The 19,319-nt window shown below is 47.6% G+C and overlaps 1 protein-coding gene across 3 annotated transcripts in view; it reads left to right on the top strand.

The window, feature by feature from the left end:
• Window positions 1–19,319, top strand: part of LOC119964641 (cytochrome P450 4B1) — a 158,740-nt gene that overhangs the window by 116,693 nt on the left and 22,728 nt on the right. For all 3 annotated transcript variants that reach the window (XM_038794384.1, XM_038794386.1, XM_038794385.1), the window contains exon 8: window positions 8,592–8,782. In XM_038794384.1, the coding sequence (XP_038650312.1) occupies window positions 8,592–8,782 (191 nt within the window). The remainder of the gene's footprint in view (window positions 1–8,591; window positions 8,783–19,319) is intronic.

Raw genomic sequence — 19,319 nt, 5'->3', positions numbered from 1 at the left:
CTCATCTGGTAAGCCATAAACTGGCCCCACTGGTGGAGCACTTCTATCTCCCATTGCTCATGCACCTCATATCAGCAAACGCCCCCTAAATCGGGTGAAAAAGGACCAAACAATTCCGTCTTGACCGGGGGCCTCCAAATGTGTGAACACTCACTTCATGGCCGCCACTGGAAGTCCATTTCTTGCTTTCCTATGGAATGAATCGAATTGGTTGAAGACTGGTCTATATGATGCTTAGGGCCTCCTGAAGTATCAGAGATGGATCATCCACGTGACACTTCTGTTGTTATTATTGGTATTAGATGAGTGAGGTGGATGTGGTGACACATATATAGACTGCGTCAAAGAATATTTACAGCACAGAAAGAGGCCATTAACTAGTCCCATTCCCCTACTTTTTGCCTTCATCCTGGAAATCTTTTTGTTTCACAGAATAATCCAAATCTGTTTTGAAAGCCGTGATTGAATCTGCCTTAGCCACACTCTCAGGCAGTGCAATACCACCACACAGCCTAACCACTCTCAGGCAGTGCAATACCAGCATACGGCCTAACCACTCTCTGGCAGTGCAATACCACCACACGGCCTAACCACGCTCGGGCAGTGTAATACCACCACACGGCCTAACCACTCTCTGGCAGTGCAATACTACCACACGGCCTAACCACTCTCTGGCAGTGCAATACTACCACACGGCCTAACCACTCTCAGGCAGTGCAATACTACCACACGGCCTAACCACACTCTGGCAGTGCAATACTACCACACGGCCTAACCACTCTCTGGCAGTGCAATACTACCACACGGCCTAACCACTCTCTGGCAGTGCAATACTACCACACGGCCTAACCACTCTCAGGCAGTGCAATACTACCACACGGCCTAATCACACTCTGGCAGTGCAATACTACCACACGGCCTAACCACTCTCTGGCAGTGCAATACTACCACACGGCCTAACCACTCTCTGGCAGTGCAATACTACCACACGGCCTAACCACTCTCTGACAGTGCAATACTACCACACGGCCTAATCACTCTCAGGCAGTGCAATACTACCACCCAGCCTAACCACTCTCGGGAAGTGCAATACCACCACACGGCCTAATCACTCTCAGGCAGTGCAATATTACCACACGGCCTAATCACTCTCTGGCAGTGCAATGTCACCACACGGCCTAATCACTCTCTGGCAGTGCAATGTCACCACACGGCCTAACCACTCTCTGGCAGTGCAATACTTCCACACGGCCTAACCACTCTCGGGCAGTGCAATGTCACCACACGGCCTAACCACTCTCTGGCAGTGCAATACTACCACACGGCCTAACCACTCTCGGGCAGTGCAATACTACTACACGGCCTAACCACTCTCGGGAAGTGCAATACTACCACACGGCCTAATCACACTCTGGCAGTGCAATACTACCACACGGCCTAACCACTCTCTGGCAGTGCAATACTACCACACGGCCTAACCACTCTCTGGCAGTGCAATACTACCACACGGCCTAACCACGCTCGGGCAATGTAATACCACCACACGGCCTAATCACACTCTGGCAGTGCAATACCAGCACACAGCCTAACCACTCTCGGGCAGTGCAATACTACCACACGGCCTAATCACTCTGAGGCAGTGCAATACTACCACCCAGCCGAACCACTCTCGGGAAGTGCAATACCACCACACGGCCTAATCACTCTCGGGCAGTGCAATATTACCACACGGCCTAATCACTCTCTGGCAGTGCAATGTCACCACACGGCCTAACCGCTCTCTGGCAGTGCAATACTACCACACGGCCTAACCGCTCTCGGGCAGTGCAATACTACCACACGGCCTAACCACTCTCTGGCAGTGCAATACTACCACACGGCCTAACCACTCTCTGGCAGTGCAATACTACCACACGGCCTAACCACTCTCGGGCAGTGCAATACTACCACACGGCCTAACCACTCTCGGGAAGTGCAATAATAATACACGGCCTAATCACACTCTGGCAGTGCAATACTACCACATGGTCTAACCACTCTCTGGCAGTGCAATACCACCACACAGCCTAACCACTCTCTGGCAGTGCAATACTACCACACGGCCTAACCACTCTCGGTCAGTGCAATACTACCACACGGCCTAACCACTCTCGGTCAGTGCAATATCACCACACGGCCTAACCACTCTCTGGCAGTGCAATACCACCACACGGCCTAATCACTCTCTGGCAGTGCAATACCACCACACGGCCTAATCACTCTCTGGCAGTGCAATACCACCACACGGCCTAATCACTCTCTGGCAGTGCAATACCACCACACGGCCTAATCACTCTCTGGCAGTGCAATACTACCACACGGTATAACCACTCTCTGGCAGTGCAATACTACCACACGGCCGAACCACTCTCAGGCAGTGCAATACTACCACACGGTATAACCACTCTCAGGCAGTGCAATACTACCACACGGCCTAACCACTCTCGGGAAGTGCAATACTACCACACGGCCTAACCACTCTCTGGCAGTGCAATACTACCACACGGCCTAACCACTCTCGGGAAGTGCAATACTACCACACGGCCTAATCACACTCGGTCAGTGCAATACTACCACACGGCCTAACCACTCTCTGGCAGTGCAATACTACCACATGGCCTAACCACTCTCGGGCAGTGCAATACCCCAGCACATGGCCTAACCACTCTCGGGCAGTGCAATACCCCAGCACATGGCCTAACCACTCTCGGGCAGTGCAATACTACCACAGGGCCTAACCACTCTCAGGCAGTGCAATACCTCCACACGGCCTAACCACTCTCGGTCAGTGCAATACTACCACACGGCCTAACCACTCTCTGGCAGTGCAATACTACCACACGGCCTAACCGCTCTCGGGCAGTGCAATACCCCAGCACACGGCCTAACCACTCTCGGGCAGTGCAATACCTCCACACGGCCTAACCACTCTCAGGCAGTGCAATACCACCACACGGCCTAACCACTCTCGGGCAGTGCAATACCCCAGCACACGGCCTAACCACTCTCGGGCAGTGCAATACCACCACACAGCCTAACCACTCTCAGGCAGTGCAATACCACCACACAGCCTAACCACTCGCTGTGTGAAACAGATTTTTCTCAGACTACCTCTGATTCCTTTGCTAATCACCTTAATTTACTGCCCTCTGGCTGCCGAGTCTTCCATCAATTGGAACAGTTTCTCTCTATCTACTCTGTCCTGAGCCCTTTATCAAATCACCTCTCAGCCTTCTGTTCTCTAAGGAAAGAAGCCCCAGTTTCACCACTCCCTCATAACTGAAATCTATCATCCATGGGAGCATTCTCGTGAAACCCTCTCTCAAGCCTTCACATCCTTCCTAAAGTGTGGAGCCCAGAATTGGGCGCAATATTGTAGTTCAAGTTAAACCAGTGTTTTATAAAGTTCATTGATATTTCTTTGTTTTTGTTTTTGTACCCTATGCTCTTGGCTGAAATTTTCTGGCCCAGCGGGATGTTCTTGTCCCACCCAGGGCGACCGCCCCCCCTCCCCGCCGTCCAGCAGCAGAGTGTGTGGGACACACCAAACCCCATGGACATCAGTGAAACACGAAAAACTCGCCGGCTGCCAATGGCAAGCTGCCTCCATCACTGGAAAATATGGTGTGCGGGTCTGGAGAATCCCGCCTTGCTCATGTGTTCTTTCCAGCTGCAGAGTTTTGTTGGAATCTGGTAATTCTAGAAGTCTCTGAGCTGTGTGTTGGGTGGGATTTGCATGAAAGTTACCTCATCCACATCTGTGGTGACTGAGCAGCATTACTACATTTAATTTGGTCTTGCAAGCATCAAGGCTTCATGTCTTCTTTCCCTGAAAGCTTCCCTTTATCAACAATACATAAATCTATCGCAAATTAGTAAGTTGTCAGAAAGCTTTGCCTAAAGCTAGTAAAGCTGTGGGTGAACCAGCTGGAGCAAATTGGTCAGAAACCTTTAGCAAAACACAATTTCACATACGAAAACCTTACAGGTTTTAAAAATCCAAACTAACTGATTGCATTCTTAAAATAATTAACGATATATATGTTAAAAATGTTGACTGCCTACACCAAAAGACACAGGTCTAAAATTAGGTCTCCAGTGAAACTGGAAGTGGGAAGAAATCTTTATTCCTTCTCACTTGTGTACATGGAGGGCAGGTTAGTGACAAGGAGGGCAGGAGTAGAAAATACCATGAGAGCACAAAACCAGTTTGCAATAGTGCCATAATATCTCCAATGAAGGGCGCTTTTTCCAACCATGCAATATCAGGAACGTCATTTATACACATGCATATTCATTGAAAAGGGATATTTACCGGGATCAGCCCCTCACGCTGGATACATAGGACACGTCAGCGTGCAACCTTCCTCCAGTGTAAAAAAACAACCACTCACCTGTATTTCCTGTCGCTCAGCTAATTTTGCATTAATGTTGCCATTGCCCCTTTTATCCCATGAACTTCAGCTTTGCTGACAAACCTATTAATGTGGCAAATTTAAAGATATTCCAACCATGCAATATCAGGAACGTCATGTACACACATGCATATTCATTGAAAAGGGGTATTTACCGGGATCAGCCCCTCACGCTGGATAAATAGGACACGTCATGCTATTAGACTAATGTGTTTCACAATGGTATATAAGCGACATGCGCCTGGTAACATGCACTTCGCTCAGGACTTTGAGGTCTGTGCACCTACGTTGCAGTGCGGAGTGCTCGCAGAGCCGTTGGTTCAGCACACGGCCTCACTCACAAACCACATCTCTTTCGGGGAAGGTTACCAAGCAAGGCTCTGCTTAATGCACCAGCGGTAATGCAGGGGTTGTTTCCAGTCGGCTGTCGGGCCAGACTACCAACTGGGAAACGAGCAAGCGGGCAGAAGAGCTGCAGTGCAAGTCACCCATCTAGGCAACGGGTAACTGGGCAAAGGGGTTGCAGGGCAAGAACCCTGACAGGGTTAACTCACAAGTAAGCTGCAGGGCAAGGCCTCCAACTCAGCAATGGGTTAAGTGGACAGTAGGGCTGCAGGGCAAGAACCCCAACAGGGAAATGGGCTAACTGACAAGAAACGCTGCAGGGCAAGGCCCGTGACTCAGCAATGTGCCAGAGGCATGACAAAGGGCTGTAGGGTTCAGGCCAAGGCCTGCATTGGGGGTAGATAGGGCTCACACACATTACAGGGGTGAGGGGCGGGGGGGGGGGTGGATGTCTTATGCTCATGAATGGGGAGGGAGTCTCTAACTGAATTACAGCTGCGACTTGGTGCTAGAACAGGAAAGTAGTTAACTGAGGAAGCATTTAACTTCATGTTGCCCATCTTTCCAAGACTCTACTTGTCTAAGTTCTGGAAGGGTGAGGGCATGGCAGTCCGTTCTCAATCATTCACTGAAGGCTATCTGCAGGGTCTGGACATAACATCATGTGCATCGGCCCAGGGGGCCTCTAGTATTCTCAGGTGCCGCAGATGATATACTCAATCCAGAATAGCTTCTGCAACCTATAGATAGGGAAAAGGTAGTGCAGGGGCACTCAAGAGGAGGTAGTGGTGCGAGGGTTTCTTAAATACACTGTGCCAGAGGCTTCAAGATGGGGAGGGTAAAGGTTCAGAGGCACATTCACGATCACAATGGTGTCAAGGACTAGACTGGGTGGACTGAGAGGTCATGGAGTGAGGGAAACCTCAGCATCCCGCTTCACCAGATCTTCGGGTGGGATTTTCACACTCACTGGGAGTGGCCAAGCAGGTCTGGAATTGAGATCTCTGCACCACTATCTTACAAGATGAAACAATTGAGCAGCAAACAGTGTAAATGAGGACAAACTCAGCTGGTGAGTTCTCTGAGGCTCTCTTAGACAATTTGTACATTGTGCTGGAGTGTAAAGGGCCAGCTAACAGATAGGAGTATTCTCAGATGAGGAGAGATGCACAGTTGAGAAAGGTTATGAGCCCTTTATTCACAATGCAGGGATTCAGGAAAAGTATAGCCATGCAGGACCAATATCCTGGACCAAGGTCTCCATGACAGCTGCCAACCTACCAGTTTGACCTGAGTGGGTTGGCATTCCAGCGCCATCACCTCAGACTAAACATAGATGGACTCCTCCATCATTTTTGCAATCTGACGAGTGCAGCTGACATTCCTTCCTGATGTTCCTGTAATTGCCGATGCAACTCACACAGCTGATGTGTGACCAAGTCCATAAACTCATCATCTGACTTGGATTCAGCAGAATCATGACCACCAGCCGTGCTCTTGAGTGCCAGCGACCTTGGGTGTCCCTACCCCCTCCACCTGCTCTGGACCAGATTGTGTGCTGTGCTCACCAGATTGTGAATCCAAGACTTCTCTAGATCCAGGTCCCACCGAGGTGTGTGTACCTGTGCTGGTGGAAGGTGTGGCTGAGAGCCGTGATGGGCCTTCTAAGGTGCTGCCCTCGGGTTCTTCATCTGAAGTGTCCATGGAACTGGAGTTGAGGGCCTGGCTTGTTGGTGTCCACGGGGCTTTCCTGAGGTACCTATGAACAAGAATAGAGAAGATTGGTGCATGGCAGAGAAATTGAAAAGAGGTTAATGCACTCAGTGTTGGGCTCCGCGGGATGAGCTGGTGCAGGATTCTCACTTGGGTGTTCGTCATCCACTTCCCTGAAACCACAGGCATGGCCAACATCCTCTCCAATTAGCACAATGGCACAGTCCTCAAAGGGAGTAAGGATCCAAATGTCAGTGATTCCTTCCCCGATCCCTGTTGTTCTGTACAAGCTTGTTCTGCATAAAGACAGATGGATAGAATGTCAGTGGGAGGCATGTCAGACAGGTGATAAGAATTCCTGGTTTATGTGTGTGCTGAGTGGAGCAATGGGATGAAGACACACGCGGGAGAGGAAATGGAACTGATGGAGATGTGAAAGTGTGTGTGTGAGTGAGCAGAGATGTCCCTTGAGGTGGCAGTGTGTCAAATGAATGTGAATGTGTGATGGGCTGGTGAGTCCATAAGTCGAGAGTATTGAAATGATGGACTTACCCTGCTATCTCAGATTAGATCATTCATCCTCTTCTGCTCTGAGAAGCGGACCTCTGGTGTGTCAAGTTGGCACTGACTGCTATTGCCACCTACAAAGCCAGAGTAGTGAGGTTGGTGGACCGTGTGCCAGAGCATAGGTCAAGGACATCGCGGCGGGCCTCAACTGCATTCAGACGGTGGTCCAGGAATGGTTTGTTGAACTTTTCTGGGCAGGATCTGTATTTTGTAAATATTAGAGTGAGACTACCTGTCTCACTCTAAAAAGTACTCCTCTGATCTATCCGAGGCATTGGGCTCTAACCCCTTTGCCTCAGAGACCTCGGGCGAGTGCCGTTGAGTGCTGGTCTCCAAAAGTGGGGACCAGGGGGAACACTTGTTTGGGTCTTCCAGGGGATCAGAGGCCCCCAAGCACTTGCCCTTTGGACAAGGTGTGGCACCCTGGCACTGCCACCTGGTTGTCAGCCTGGACTGCCAATGTACCCAAGTGGCACGACCAGCTGATAGGAGAACTTCCAGGGTGCCTGGCTGGCAGTGCCAAGTTGGCATTTTATCTGCAGAGGAGATTGGGCCTGTGGCTGGCATGCTCGTGGGGGGTGGGGTGGGGGGGTCGGAGCCCGAGGAGTTGGGGCTTTAGGAAAGTTAAGGGGTCACATTAAAAATGGCAGCCCGATCTCTTCCTGCACTGAGGAGTTCTGGTGAGATGAACTCCTCAGTGCAGGAATCGGGATAAGTGCTGCCTCGGCGAGGCGTTCCCCGCTGAGGACCCAAATTGAAATAGAGACCCAATAGAGCATGGTCTTTCTCGGCACTGCGAGAGCCGGAAAAAACCCAGCTAAATGTGTTCGTCACAGGACTCTGTTCCAATGTGGTTAGGTCATGCCCTTGGACTTTGGGAGCACATACAGAAATTCAGGAACGTGTTGTGCGCAATCTTCTGACCGTTCATTTCAAATAAGCACATGTAAATTTTCTGTATTTTCCAATATTTATTTGGGGTGATCAAATTTTGAAAATTAGCCCTTAAAATTCCCATACACTGGGCTTAAAATATTTTGTCGAATATTTATTTGTCATTGGTTACAATATAGCATGATTGCAACGTAATAGCAGGAGAAGCTATTTGAACGAGCTTTGGATGTGAACTTGTTTGTGATCCAGTGTTGCCTAGAATCTGTGTTGCCGACTGTTAAGAAACAAGGGGAGGTGATTTCCTCATGTTGTATAGCGGCATTATAAACTCATTCGGCTCAACTGCCTTCAATCAGTATTTCTGGAAAAATTGTAAACATTGTCAAAACAATTTGTCCATACTCACTGAAGAAAATCTTCCTGAATGTACGATAAACAAGTTGGCCGTAAACGATTACTGAGAAAATCATTCCATTGGGTATAGTCCAGAACGAGCAATTAATTACAGGCAGTGCATTTCGGCAGAAGTGAGCAGCAAAAACGTTAATCACAGGAGTTTTTTAATACGTTTGCACAAGGCTGAGGTACTTTCAAAGACCATATAATGTTGTGCTGCAGGATGAAGATGGAAAAGGATTATCAGATGAAGAAATTCGAGCAGAGGTGGACACGTTTATGTTTGAAGGCCATGACACTACGGCGAGTGGCATCTCCTGGCTCCTGTACTGTTTGGCCCAACACCCAGAATACCAGCAAAAGTGTAGAGAAGAAATACAAGAACTACTAGAGGACCACAAACAAATTGAATGGTGAGTTATAATCTAATCTTGCTTTGATTTGTTGTTACATGATACGGAATCAACTGCACATAATCAGACTTTGAAGCCATTACGTCAGAATGATTCTGCAGAATTTCTCTGGCCACTGATTACATTTGGCTTCAGGCTGGTTTCCAGCATTACAACACAATACAACACAACCATTGTTGCTCCAACACTTGTGCAATTTCGCAGCTACCTGTGCTGCTAAAGTCATTATTTATAATAGCTGGGAATCAGTTTGCACCGCAGGTGTTCCAGGATAATTTTCACAATTACAACTTGCTTTTGTTTGTACTATTTTTCCATGATAAATACATCTCCTGTCTTTTGGGTGAACGATTCAAGCCAAGGCCTCGCCTGCTTTCACAGCAGAACAGATGGAAAAGATTTTGTGGTGTTACTTTGACAAAGAGAAGGAAAGTTCTCCCGTTATGTCCCAGCCAATACTTATCACTCAAGATCACTGTTAAAGATAAGTAATTAAAAAGTCGTTATCACAATGCTGTCTCTGTGAGCATGTTGTGCACAATCTGGTTGCCGCTTTTCCTACAGTACCACAGAGACTATGCTTCAACAGGGCTTTGTCGGCTGTAAAGTGCTTTGGGACGTCCTGTGGTTATGAACGGAGTTATATAAAATCTAAATGCTTCATTTCTAGAAACAGACAATGTGAACCAAGTTGAAGTTAAAAGCGAGAGTATCCCAAAACCTAGAAGAGTCATTTGGAACACCGGTTCGGAGTGGTGTACGTGTTTTCTCTGGTACAGTGTGAGGAACGACGTACAACCCAGTTGTGTGAACAATTAGTAAAGAATATTTATTAATTTAAAAGAAAGACAAACACTCGTACGACAAGAAGGACTATGGGCACAATTCTCCCAAAAGGGAACAAAGTCTGCTACGCGCTTCCTGGTGCTCGCAGTGCCTTGAAGCACATGGCTATTCAATGTGACTCGCGTATAAGGGACCTGAGCGGAGCTCTCCAACCACCCCCTCCCTTCAGCCCGAACGCACTATGGGAGCACAAGGACAGCATGTCCAGTGATCCTAGGCTCTTTGCCTGTGAATGAAGTTGCTACTTACCTCCCAGCGTCCTTGCAGCAGCCCTTCTTGCAGGTTCAAGTAGTACTAATCGGTGCCAGCGTGACCACTTGCTGGGAGGCCATTGGATATGGGGTGGCTCCCGTTAATTGTATGGAAATAGGGCTTAAGTGGTGATAATTGGTTTGTCGCCACTTTACGGCGGGAGCCCGAATTCGCCTACGGGAGTGGGTCGGTTGCATCGCAACTGGTTTGGTGCCCGACACAGTTCTCATTTTTGGCCTCTCCTGCTATTCACCGATCTCGTTACGCTTTCGCTCGAGCAAAGCGAGCCACTGAATCGCACCTTAGTGTCATTTTGGGTGCGTTTGGTGGGGTAGTTCTCGATGGCCACATTGGCGAGATTGTGGCCCGTAGTTAACGGCACTTAGTGCCAGAAGTAAGTCCCCACAGGCTTCTCGCCATTACTGCCGGTCACACCGTCAGATTTGTCTGACCTGCGCCTCAGTGTCCCATCGCTAACAAGAGGAAATTGTTTTTAAACACTCACTCACCACTCACTCCCAGTCAGCACACAAGCATGGCAGTGTGCAGACCTGCTCCTTGTTTTGGGAATGTCGACCTGGCCAGGCTTTTCAATGCTGTGGATGCAAGATGGGACACCCTGTTTCCCCCAAGGGAGTTGGAGGACTAGCAGCATGGTCATCAATGTCACCTGGCTCACCTGGCAGTGGGAGCAGCTGTCAGTGCGGGCAGCATGACAGGAGGACCACTATCAAATGTCAAAAGAAGACTAATGACCCCCACCGAGCTGAACGTGTGAGGGGTGGTGACCGCACATGGCTCAGTCTGTGAAGACCGTGGCTGAGGGCCTCAACATTATATCCTAGTCACTGAGGGACATGTCCCAGATACATATGGACATTGCCAAAGCACGCCAGAGCATGGCCTAGTCACCGAAGATCATCACTGAGCGCGTCGACACCATGGTGCAGACTGGCAGAGCCAGATATCTCAGAGACCTCTGGAGCTCACTCCAGCTGACTGTTTGTCCCATGGAGACCCCCAGGGCCCTAGGGGCAACGTCAAGTTGGAGGCCAACCCGGGGCCTGCCACCAAGGAGGCTACGGCAGTCTCCAGTTATTCTGAATTCCCCCTCCTCCTGATACCAGCACTTTGCAAGGGCAGCGGGCAGAACAGGGTGCATGGCAACACTTGTGGCACCGGGAAGCCGGTGGGGGCCCTCTGACTCCAGGCTTTCCAGAGGACATTCACCAAATGCATCAAAGGCCATGGGGCGTGGAAACCAGCAGGCTGCCTCCACCTCTGATGTTCATCCTGGGGACACACCTAGATATAGGGGCTGGTTTAGCTCACAAGGCTAAATCGCTGGCTTTTAAAGCAGACCAAGCAGGCCAGCAGCATGGTTCAATTCCCGTACCAGCCTCCCCGGACAGGCGCCGGAATGTGGCGACTAGGGGCTTGTCACAGTGACTTCATTGAAGCCTACTCGTGACAATAAGCGATTTTCATTTAATTTCATTTTTTCATATAGTACTGGACCACGAAAGATCAAGCAGATTGAGGAGTACTGAGTGGGCACTGGGAGGTCACTATCTGTAGCTAGGAGGAATGGAGAGTCAAATGTTCACTATTAAAACACGTCACATCTAATATATGTGAAGCCTCTGTCACGTTAATATTCACAGTCGGCCAAGATCAAACACCCCGATGCAGACTCCATTCAGAGGATAGGTGTGAGCGGGCTGCCAACAGAAAGACAGCAGTCAGACTTTGGCGGAAACTGAGGAGCGCTAGAGTTTTCCTCACAGTGAGATATCATCACTCTCCTGCCTTGTTTATTGACCCGCTGACAGTGCCGAGTCCGGTCCATCATCCTGGAATGATGTTACACAGACACTGAGGGTGGTTGGTAGGAGGCGGTATGATGGGGAGCGGAAGGAGGAAAATGGGGGTTTGGGGGAAGGAGGGAAATGGAGGAGGGGACAGTGGGACTGATGGAAATAGCCTCTCATCCTAGTTGAATCTGGTGAGGGCCTCCCTGGTCCTCGGGGTGTCGGATCTTGCCACCACCTGTCATCCCCCCGCCCCCCCCCACCAGTCTGCCGCCTCCTCAGACGAGGCCGCATGCCCCTCCTCCTTCCCCGCTGCTGGGCCAGGTTTTGGAGGGAACAGCAGGCCACCACAAAGCAGGAGACCCTCTGGGGATATACTGCAGGGCACCAGCAGAGCACTCCAGGCTTCGGAACCACATTTTGAGCAGCCCGATGCACCGCTCAATGACAGCTCAAGAGGCAGTATGGAAACATTCTATCAGGTCTCTGCCTCCGTCTCTGGCCTCTGCACCAGCATCACCAACCAGGACCTCAGCAGATATCCCGTGACCCCCAAGAGCCAACCGGTCATCCTGGGCTGGTCCTCGAAGACGCATGGGAACTCTGAGAGCCCCAGGATGTATCTGTCATGCACGCTCCCTGAGAAGTGAGAACACACGTGCATGACACAGAGGCGGTAGTCACACAAACACGGAATATTCAGGGAGTGGAGCCCCTTTCTGTTGGTGAAGGGCATTCCCTGATGCCCCGGTGTGCGTAAGATGACATGTATGCCATCTATTGACACCTAGACCTGGGGCATCCTGGTGGCGAATCCTGCAGCCCTGGCATCTTTGTGGGTCTGGCCCAGCTCAGTGGTGATGTAGTTGGATTCCCGGGCAGGGCCGGCTCAAGGCACCGGCAACTCGGGCAGTCGCCCGGGGCGCCATGTGCTAGGGGGTGCCAGAGACTCGGGTCCCGCGCATGCGCAGTTGGGCCGGTGCCAACCAGCACATGCGCGGTGGCCGCCTTCCCCCAGGGCGGCCCCCCTCGGTCCGCCCCCCCCCCTCGGGTCCCCCCCCCCTTCTCGGCCCCCCACCTTCTCGGCCCCCCCCCCCCCCCGGCCCCGGCCCCCCCCCCCTCTCGGCCCCGGCCCCCCCCTCTCGGCCCCGGCCCCCCCCCCTCTCAGCCCCGGCCCCCCCCCCCTCTCAGCCCCGCCCCCCCTCTCGGCCCCCCCTCTTGGCCCCGCCCCCCCTCACCCCCCCCCTCTCGCCCCGCCCCCTCCCGGCCCCGCCCCACCCCCTCTCGGCCGCGCCCACCCTCTCGGCCCCGCCCCGGGCCCGCCCCCCCCTCTCGGCCCCGCCCCCCCCCTCTCGGCCCCGCCCCCCCCTCTCGGCGCCCCCCCCTCTCGGCTCCGGCCTGACCCCTCTCGGTCCCCGCCCCGCCCCGCCCCCTCTCGGCCCCGCCCCGCCCCCTCGGCCCCCCCCCCCCCCAAGGGCGCCGAAGTTCAGCTTGCCCGGGGCGCCAGCAACCCTAGGGCCGGCGCTGTTCCCGGGCATACAGCGTATCCATGAGCTCCAGGATGCAGCTGTAGGAAATTGGGAAATGCCGCCCAGGTCCCCGCACAAGTTCCTGCATGAACCCTGGAATTAATCTTGGTTTACTTTTGTTTTTGCTTTTTTTAAATCTTAGTTTTCCCCCTTCTTAACAATAGGTAGATCACAGATTGAGATGATGTAACATTTAGCTGCTGTCAGAGAGGCAGAGTATTGAAATGGTTCTCCCACTTGTTTCATGTAGGCGTTTCCTGTGCCCATCATCACATTCTCCAGAAATATGCAGGATTTTTTTTTCTTGGAACGTGGGCGTCGCTGGCTGGCCCAGCATTTATTGCCCATCCCTAATTGTCCTTGAACTGAGTGGCTTGCTCGGACATTTCAGTGTGGGGGTGGGGGGTGGGGGGGGCGCACAGTTATGTCAGCTACTTCACTGTGTGGGTCTAGAGTCACATGCAGTAGCGGACTGGGTCTACAAATATTGGTTGCCAGGAGAAAGGGGACCCACCCACAACTACAATGCTATCATTTAATTTTCATAACGAATAAATAAAATTTTCAAAAAATACATATGGAAAAAAGGGTACAATTAAAATTTTTGTGGAAAAAATGTGCATTTCTTAGTAATTACAGTGTACATGTACTGTACATGTTACTGGCAGTAGATACCAAATGTAAATACAGAATGTTATAATTGAACTTTTTATTTATTTTTTTAAATTTTAAGTAATTGGTTGATATTTTTTAATAGTTTACTGCACAATTTACACATTAACAGATAGTTCAAAAGCACAATAGAGCATTGCATGCAGTCCACTATATTAAGAGCAATCGTTTGTGTTCGCTAGATGATTGTGCGAATCTGCCAATAATTGCTTCTGCATCCAATTCATCTAACAATTCCTTTTCAATGGATAGCAACATGTATGATTCCAAATTCTCCTCAGACAGCGAATTTCTTAACCTTGTCTTTATGATCTTTAGCTTTGAAAATGTCCTCTCACATTGGACTTGAGTAACTGATAGTGTGCAGATGACTTTATAAAGTTCATAAAGGTTATCATATGCCTTGTCATGAAGTCTGTTGGATGCCAGAATTTTTAGTACACACGATGGGCAAGTGCTGCATATTTTACAATTGTTGCAACTGGAATCCATATTCTCACCATCATTAAGCAATAGCTTTAATACATCAAAGTTTGAAGCAAAAGAAAACAATTCCAATATTACTTGATCTTTGCTGATTTGTGGAAACAGCTTAATAATACCTTCCAATGCTTCATCTTCAAGGCCCTTCTCTGCAATAGTTTTAAACTTTGCTGGGTCCAAGCAGGACAAATCTTTATACAACTGTTTATGTTGTACAAAGCATGATTCTAGTGACTGGACAATGCGATCCATTATTAGGTTAAACACATTTACTCGTAAATCAGCTAGAGAATCTGAGGAATTTCTTTCATCATCAATATTCTCATCTGCCATTCTTTTCTTCTTCCTCTGCCTCTTAACTGGCAATACTGTTTCCAACGCATCAATTTCCAATGTTTGATTTTCATCCATATTCATCTGTGAAATCCTGTCATTACATTTATTTAAAAATTCCAAAGCCTTGCTGTGAACGTTATCAAATGTTCTTGTCTGTTCCTTCAACTTTGTTGTAGCTGAATCTACCAAACTCCATGCAGTAAACATATCTAAACCACTTGTCCGTAGCTAACTTGATAACGGGGTTGTAGTTTCAAATATATACAAGTAAGTAAATGCTGTCAATATGGTTTCAAACTTTAGAAGACTGAAGTAAAACATTTGCTTCATGTTTTGTTTTTGCATCAAACTTTTCTGAATCTTGTATCATTGATAAGCATGTCAATAGATTTACGAAAGTACTGGCAGCGGCATCATCAAAACGTCCAAATATAGTTGTTGCTGCATTGGATTTTCCTGACCATCTGGTCTCACCAATTAGCTTTAATCGTTTCATTTTTTCTTGTCCTAGATGTTTTCCAACATCTTCTATCCATACAGCCATTCTCTTGTATGATGCTTTCACAAAAGTTGCTATATTCTGGAGCAAATTGAAAAAAGAAACTGCAGGCACACAACATTTTGTTGTTTCAGTTATCACCAAATTCAAGACATGGGCATAGCATCATATATAAACATGTTGATCAGCCACATCAGCAATTTTACTTTGTAAACCATTACACTGGCCATGGTAGCTTGCAGCGCCATCTGTGCTATCAGATAAACATTTTTGGGGGTCAATTTTAAGATGCTGTAATGTTTCAATCAATAGATCAAAAGGTTCATGTCCTGTACCATCATTACTTGGCACAACTGAAAGTAGTCGCTCACAGATAATACCTTTAAGCACATACCGAATAATAATGCTAAACTGATCGATGGATTAATTATCTTGTGTTGAATCAACCTGAATAGAATAATATTTTGCTTGAGAAACTTCATGACTAATTCTTTCTTGTATCATATTTTTCATAATTTTGATTAACATGTTTATAGTTGTTTTACTCAGGTATGTAACAAGTCCACCACAGCCTTTACTTTGAGCCTTTCCTTGTTGCTCTAATCGTTTGAATCTTTGTTTAGACTTGTTTTGCACTGCAGAAACGTGAGCTGCCATAATGGGGGTCATATTTTGCCATCAACTGCACTGTAGCTAAACAATTGCCATGATTCAGAACCTCATTATCTAGAGTGCAGGCCGATTCATTTCTGTGACCTCAAAAAGGAAGTGCTTGCTTGCCTAACATCTTTATGATGTCTATAATCCTCATGACAATACTTCTCTGCTTCAATACTTCTTTCCTTTTAATTAGTGATGCTGCAAATAATTTATCTAAGGTGCCATCATTAACCACACTGATATATTGCTGAGCATTTCTGACATGTGTTGTTGTCGATTCATGTAAAGTCAAGCTCTGGCTAATACGCCTGTAGTCACTAAAGCCACGTACAAAGGGTGATGGATTACAAGTGTTAAAACTCGAAGGCTAAGTAGTATGAACAATATAAGCATCTATTTTCTTTGTTATATGTTAGCCATTTTCTTGGGACTGAGTCATTCATAATTTTCCTCTCATACAAACGAGCATCAAACGGCAGATCATCAAGTGGCTGAAGTGGATGTTCAGCAAAAAACTGTTTTAGCTTTGCTCGTGATGGATATTTGAAGATTCCAGTAATTGATCTTTCATTTTCTTGCATAGGTTCATTTACAGGATGTGCTTCAGAAACAAGTATGCTTGAAGGAATATATGATTCCCTGTCAGTAGTTGAAGCTATGTGTTCAGATGTTGCAACTACAGGCAGTACAGATACCGGAACAAGGAAGCCAGAAGAAATATTGGGCCTGGGTTGATTAGTAATGGATGCACTTGTATTTGTCTCTACATTTAAAGTAGCTCTTCTCTGTTCTTGTAACTTGCATGTCATTGCATCATCATCATGAGCATTGTTTCTTGCTTCTTGATTATTTGTTGCAGAACTGGATATTGATGTGGATTGTGCTTGTGGTATTATAGACTCTGTAATAGGCCTGCATCGCTTGGCTGATTCCTTCCTTTCTGCTTCTTTTTGTTCTTTGCATTTTAGTGACCCAGATTTATGCTTTTTCTTTTCCATGCTGGTAGGGGTAATATTCCTGAAATAAAAACTTAATTAAAAATAGCCCACATTGGGAAAAATGAATATTGATGATTGCAAGAATAACTTGAAGGAACGCCAAATAAACCCCTCCTTGATAAAAAATATAAAATAACTTACTTACACTTCAATAGGCTATGTTCATTAGTCAATACTACTGTGCAGCCTATGCAGCTTCAGAAGAGGAAACAATTCACTGTCCAGTGTTTACACCAGCAAGCAACTGAGACAACTGTTGAAACTTAGAAGTTTGGTCCGACTATAGTAAGACATTAAGAATGGTCCCATGACCAAAGTTAACATGTCCAGTTTGATACCAGTGCAGTGTTACAAGTCGCAACCCTTTGAGTTTATCGATCATGGCTTATCACTTCAATATCTTTGACCTCATGATTCACGGTCAAAGGTACCGCTTCTCCTTTTTGGTGACCTCACGACCCTATGTACTGCTTGATATCCTTTCAAGTTGCCGACCATTTCAAATCACGAACTGTAACTTTATCTTTAAATTCACACACTCTTGCTGAAAACGTGGATTTCCAACTATGTCCGACTTCAAGAGGGGCCCACTTGCCATCGGGCAAGCTGACACCCTGGCCAGTCCGCCACTGGTCACATGTAGCCAGACCGCATAAGGACAGCAGATTTCCTTTCCTGAAGGACATTAGTAAACCAGATGGGTTTTACGACAATTGGCAATGGTTTCATAGTCATCATCCAGCTTTTAATTCCAGATTTTTATTGAACTAAATTTTCACCATCTGCCACGGTGGGATTCAAACCCTGGACCGCAAAGTATTACCTTGGATCTCTGGATGACTAGTCCAGTGACAATACCACTATGCTCCTGCCTCTCCTGATGCACTGAGTGGTCAGAGATAGAGAACTGTGGAGCTCGATCATGCATTCATATCAGTTACCTTCACTGTACACCAGTGGAACCAGTTGATACATCTCATCTACAATCGCGGCGTCATCTGTGTCTCCACAAACCCGAATTCTGAAATTAACCATATCAAGAGCTGAACTCACCAGCTTCTGTGAAAATATACCTTACAATCTTCACGTGAACAACTGTAGAAAATTATGGACATTGAAACACTAACATCACAGTAATATTAAAATTCTATAGAACTCCCCTACAGCCCATGATGGATAGGAGGGATTAAATTTGAAAATATGCAAAATACATTGCAAACCCACCTACTTTGCTTTAACCACAGTGTTTAGTATAGTTCAAGTAACTTATTTGTTAGTGCAATTCCGTTCCACCAATTTCGACAGCAATTTGTATTAACACTGGCCAGATAAAGTAAATTGGTGCTTCTTAAAGACTGCTTGTGGTCCAGAAAAAGCAGGAGGGCATCCTCATAACCCCTTGAAAAATATTTTATGATTGGAAGCCCAAACTGCCCAAACTCTCAATCTGTCCTGGTCGGCCACATCCCCCAACCCCCATGATTGTTACTCCAATTCTCCCATGAAACACCCACTCACGATGTTTTCCAGTTGCCAGAGAGAAACACCAATAGTCCCCCGCCACAGTGTGTTCTACTGCTGGCTTTCCTATCTGTCGATCTGGCCAGATGCATGGCGGAAATATAGAGCAAAGAAATTATAATGAGGTTCTCCCGATACTTAGCATTTCCAGTCTCACCACCTTTAAATATGAAGATCAGCATCCGAAGATTTCATCAGAGGAAACTATTGTACCTTTCCTGCCAAGTGAAGAGAAATCAAAGACAGGAAGTGAGAGACCAGGATTGCTAGACTTTCCTACTCTGAGTTCCACCATGCTCCCCTAACCTCCTTTGTGATCCTCCTAAACATCCCTCGCTGTGACATATCTGAGTCTATCTGAGGTGTTGCTCAGCAATGTCCTGGTGCTTTAAATTCCATTCCTACTGACTGGTTACTGTTTATGGGTCCTCTGATTGGAGCATACAGACGAGGCATAGGAGTTAAAATTGTCACTCTATTCTACCAAGATTAGTCACATTGGGGTGTGGGTGGGAGTTGACATTAGTTTTCATCACCCACCCGCTTAATTTCCATTCCTCGTTAGGCTGCAGCTTCTTACAGAATTTGTTGATTTTATTTGAACTTTTAAGACAATGCATTTATTTACACAAAGTATTGCAAAAGTGTGTAAATGAGGGCCCAATTGCTAGTTTTGGGCCCTCTCACTGAAGCACAGTACTGTAGAATGGTACAGGAGCTGGGCTTGCTCCACTCAGGATTTTGAAGCAGTCACTGGGCAGCTGCCACCAAAACAAATCATTGAAGTGGGACTGGAAAGGCTGGAGTGCCTCCCTGACCAGCTGCAATACGCTGATCACCAAGTGACTCTGAATCCATTTATTTAAATGGAAAAGCAAGTGTCAACAGCTTTCTCAATTAATATTAATGGGGTGCAATTTTGGTCAACAT

Source organism: Scyliorhinus canicula, chromosome 4 (genome assembly GCF_902713615.1).
Source record: "Scyliorhinus canicula chromosome 4, sScyCan1.1, whole genome shotgun sequence".
Classification (NCBI taxonomy): Eukaryota; Metazoa; Chordata; class Chondrichthyes; order Carcharhiniformes; family Scyliorhinidae; genus Scyliorhinus; species Scyliorhinus canicula.
Note: the sequence above shows the minus strand (reverse complement) of the source record. Positions and strands in the feature narration are given on the sequence as shown.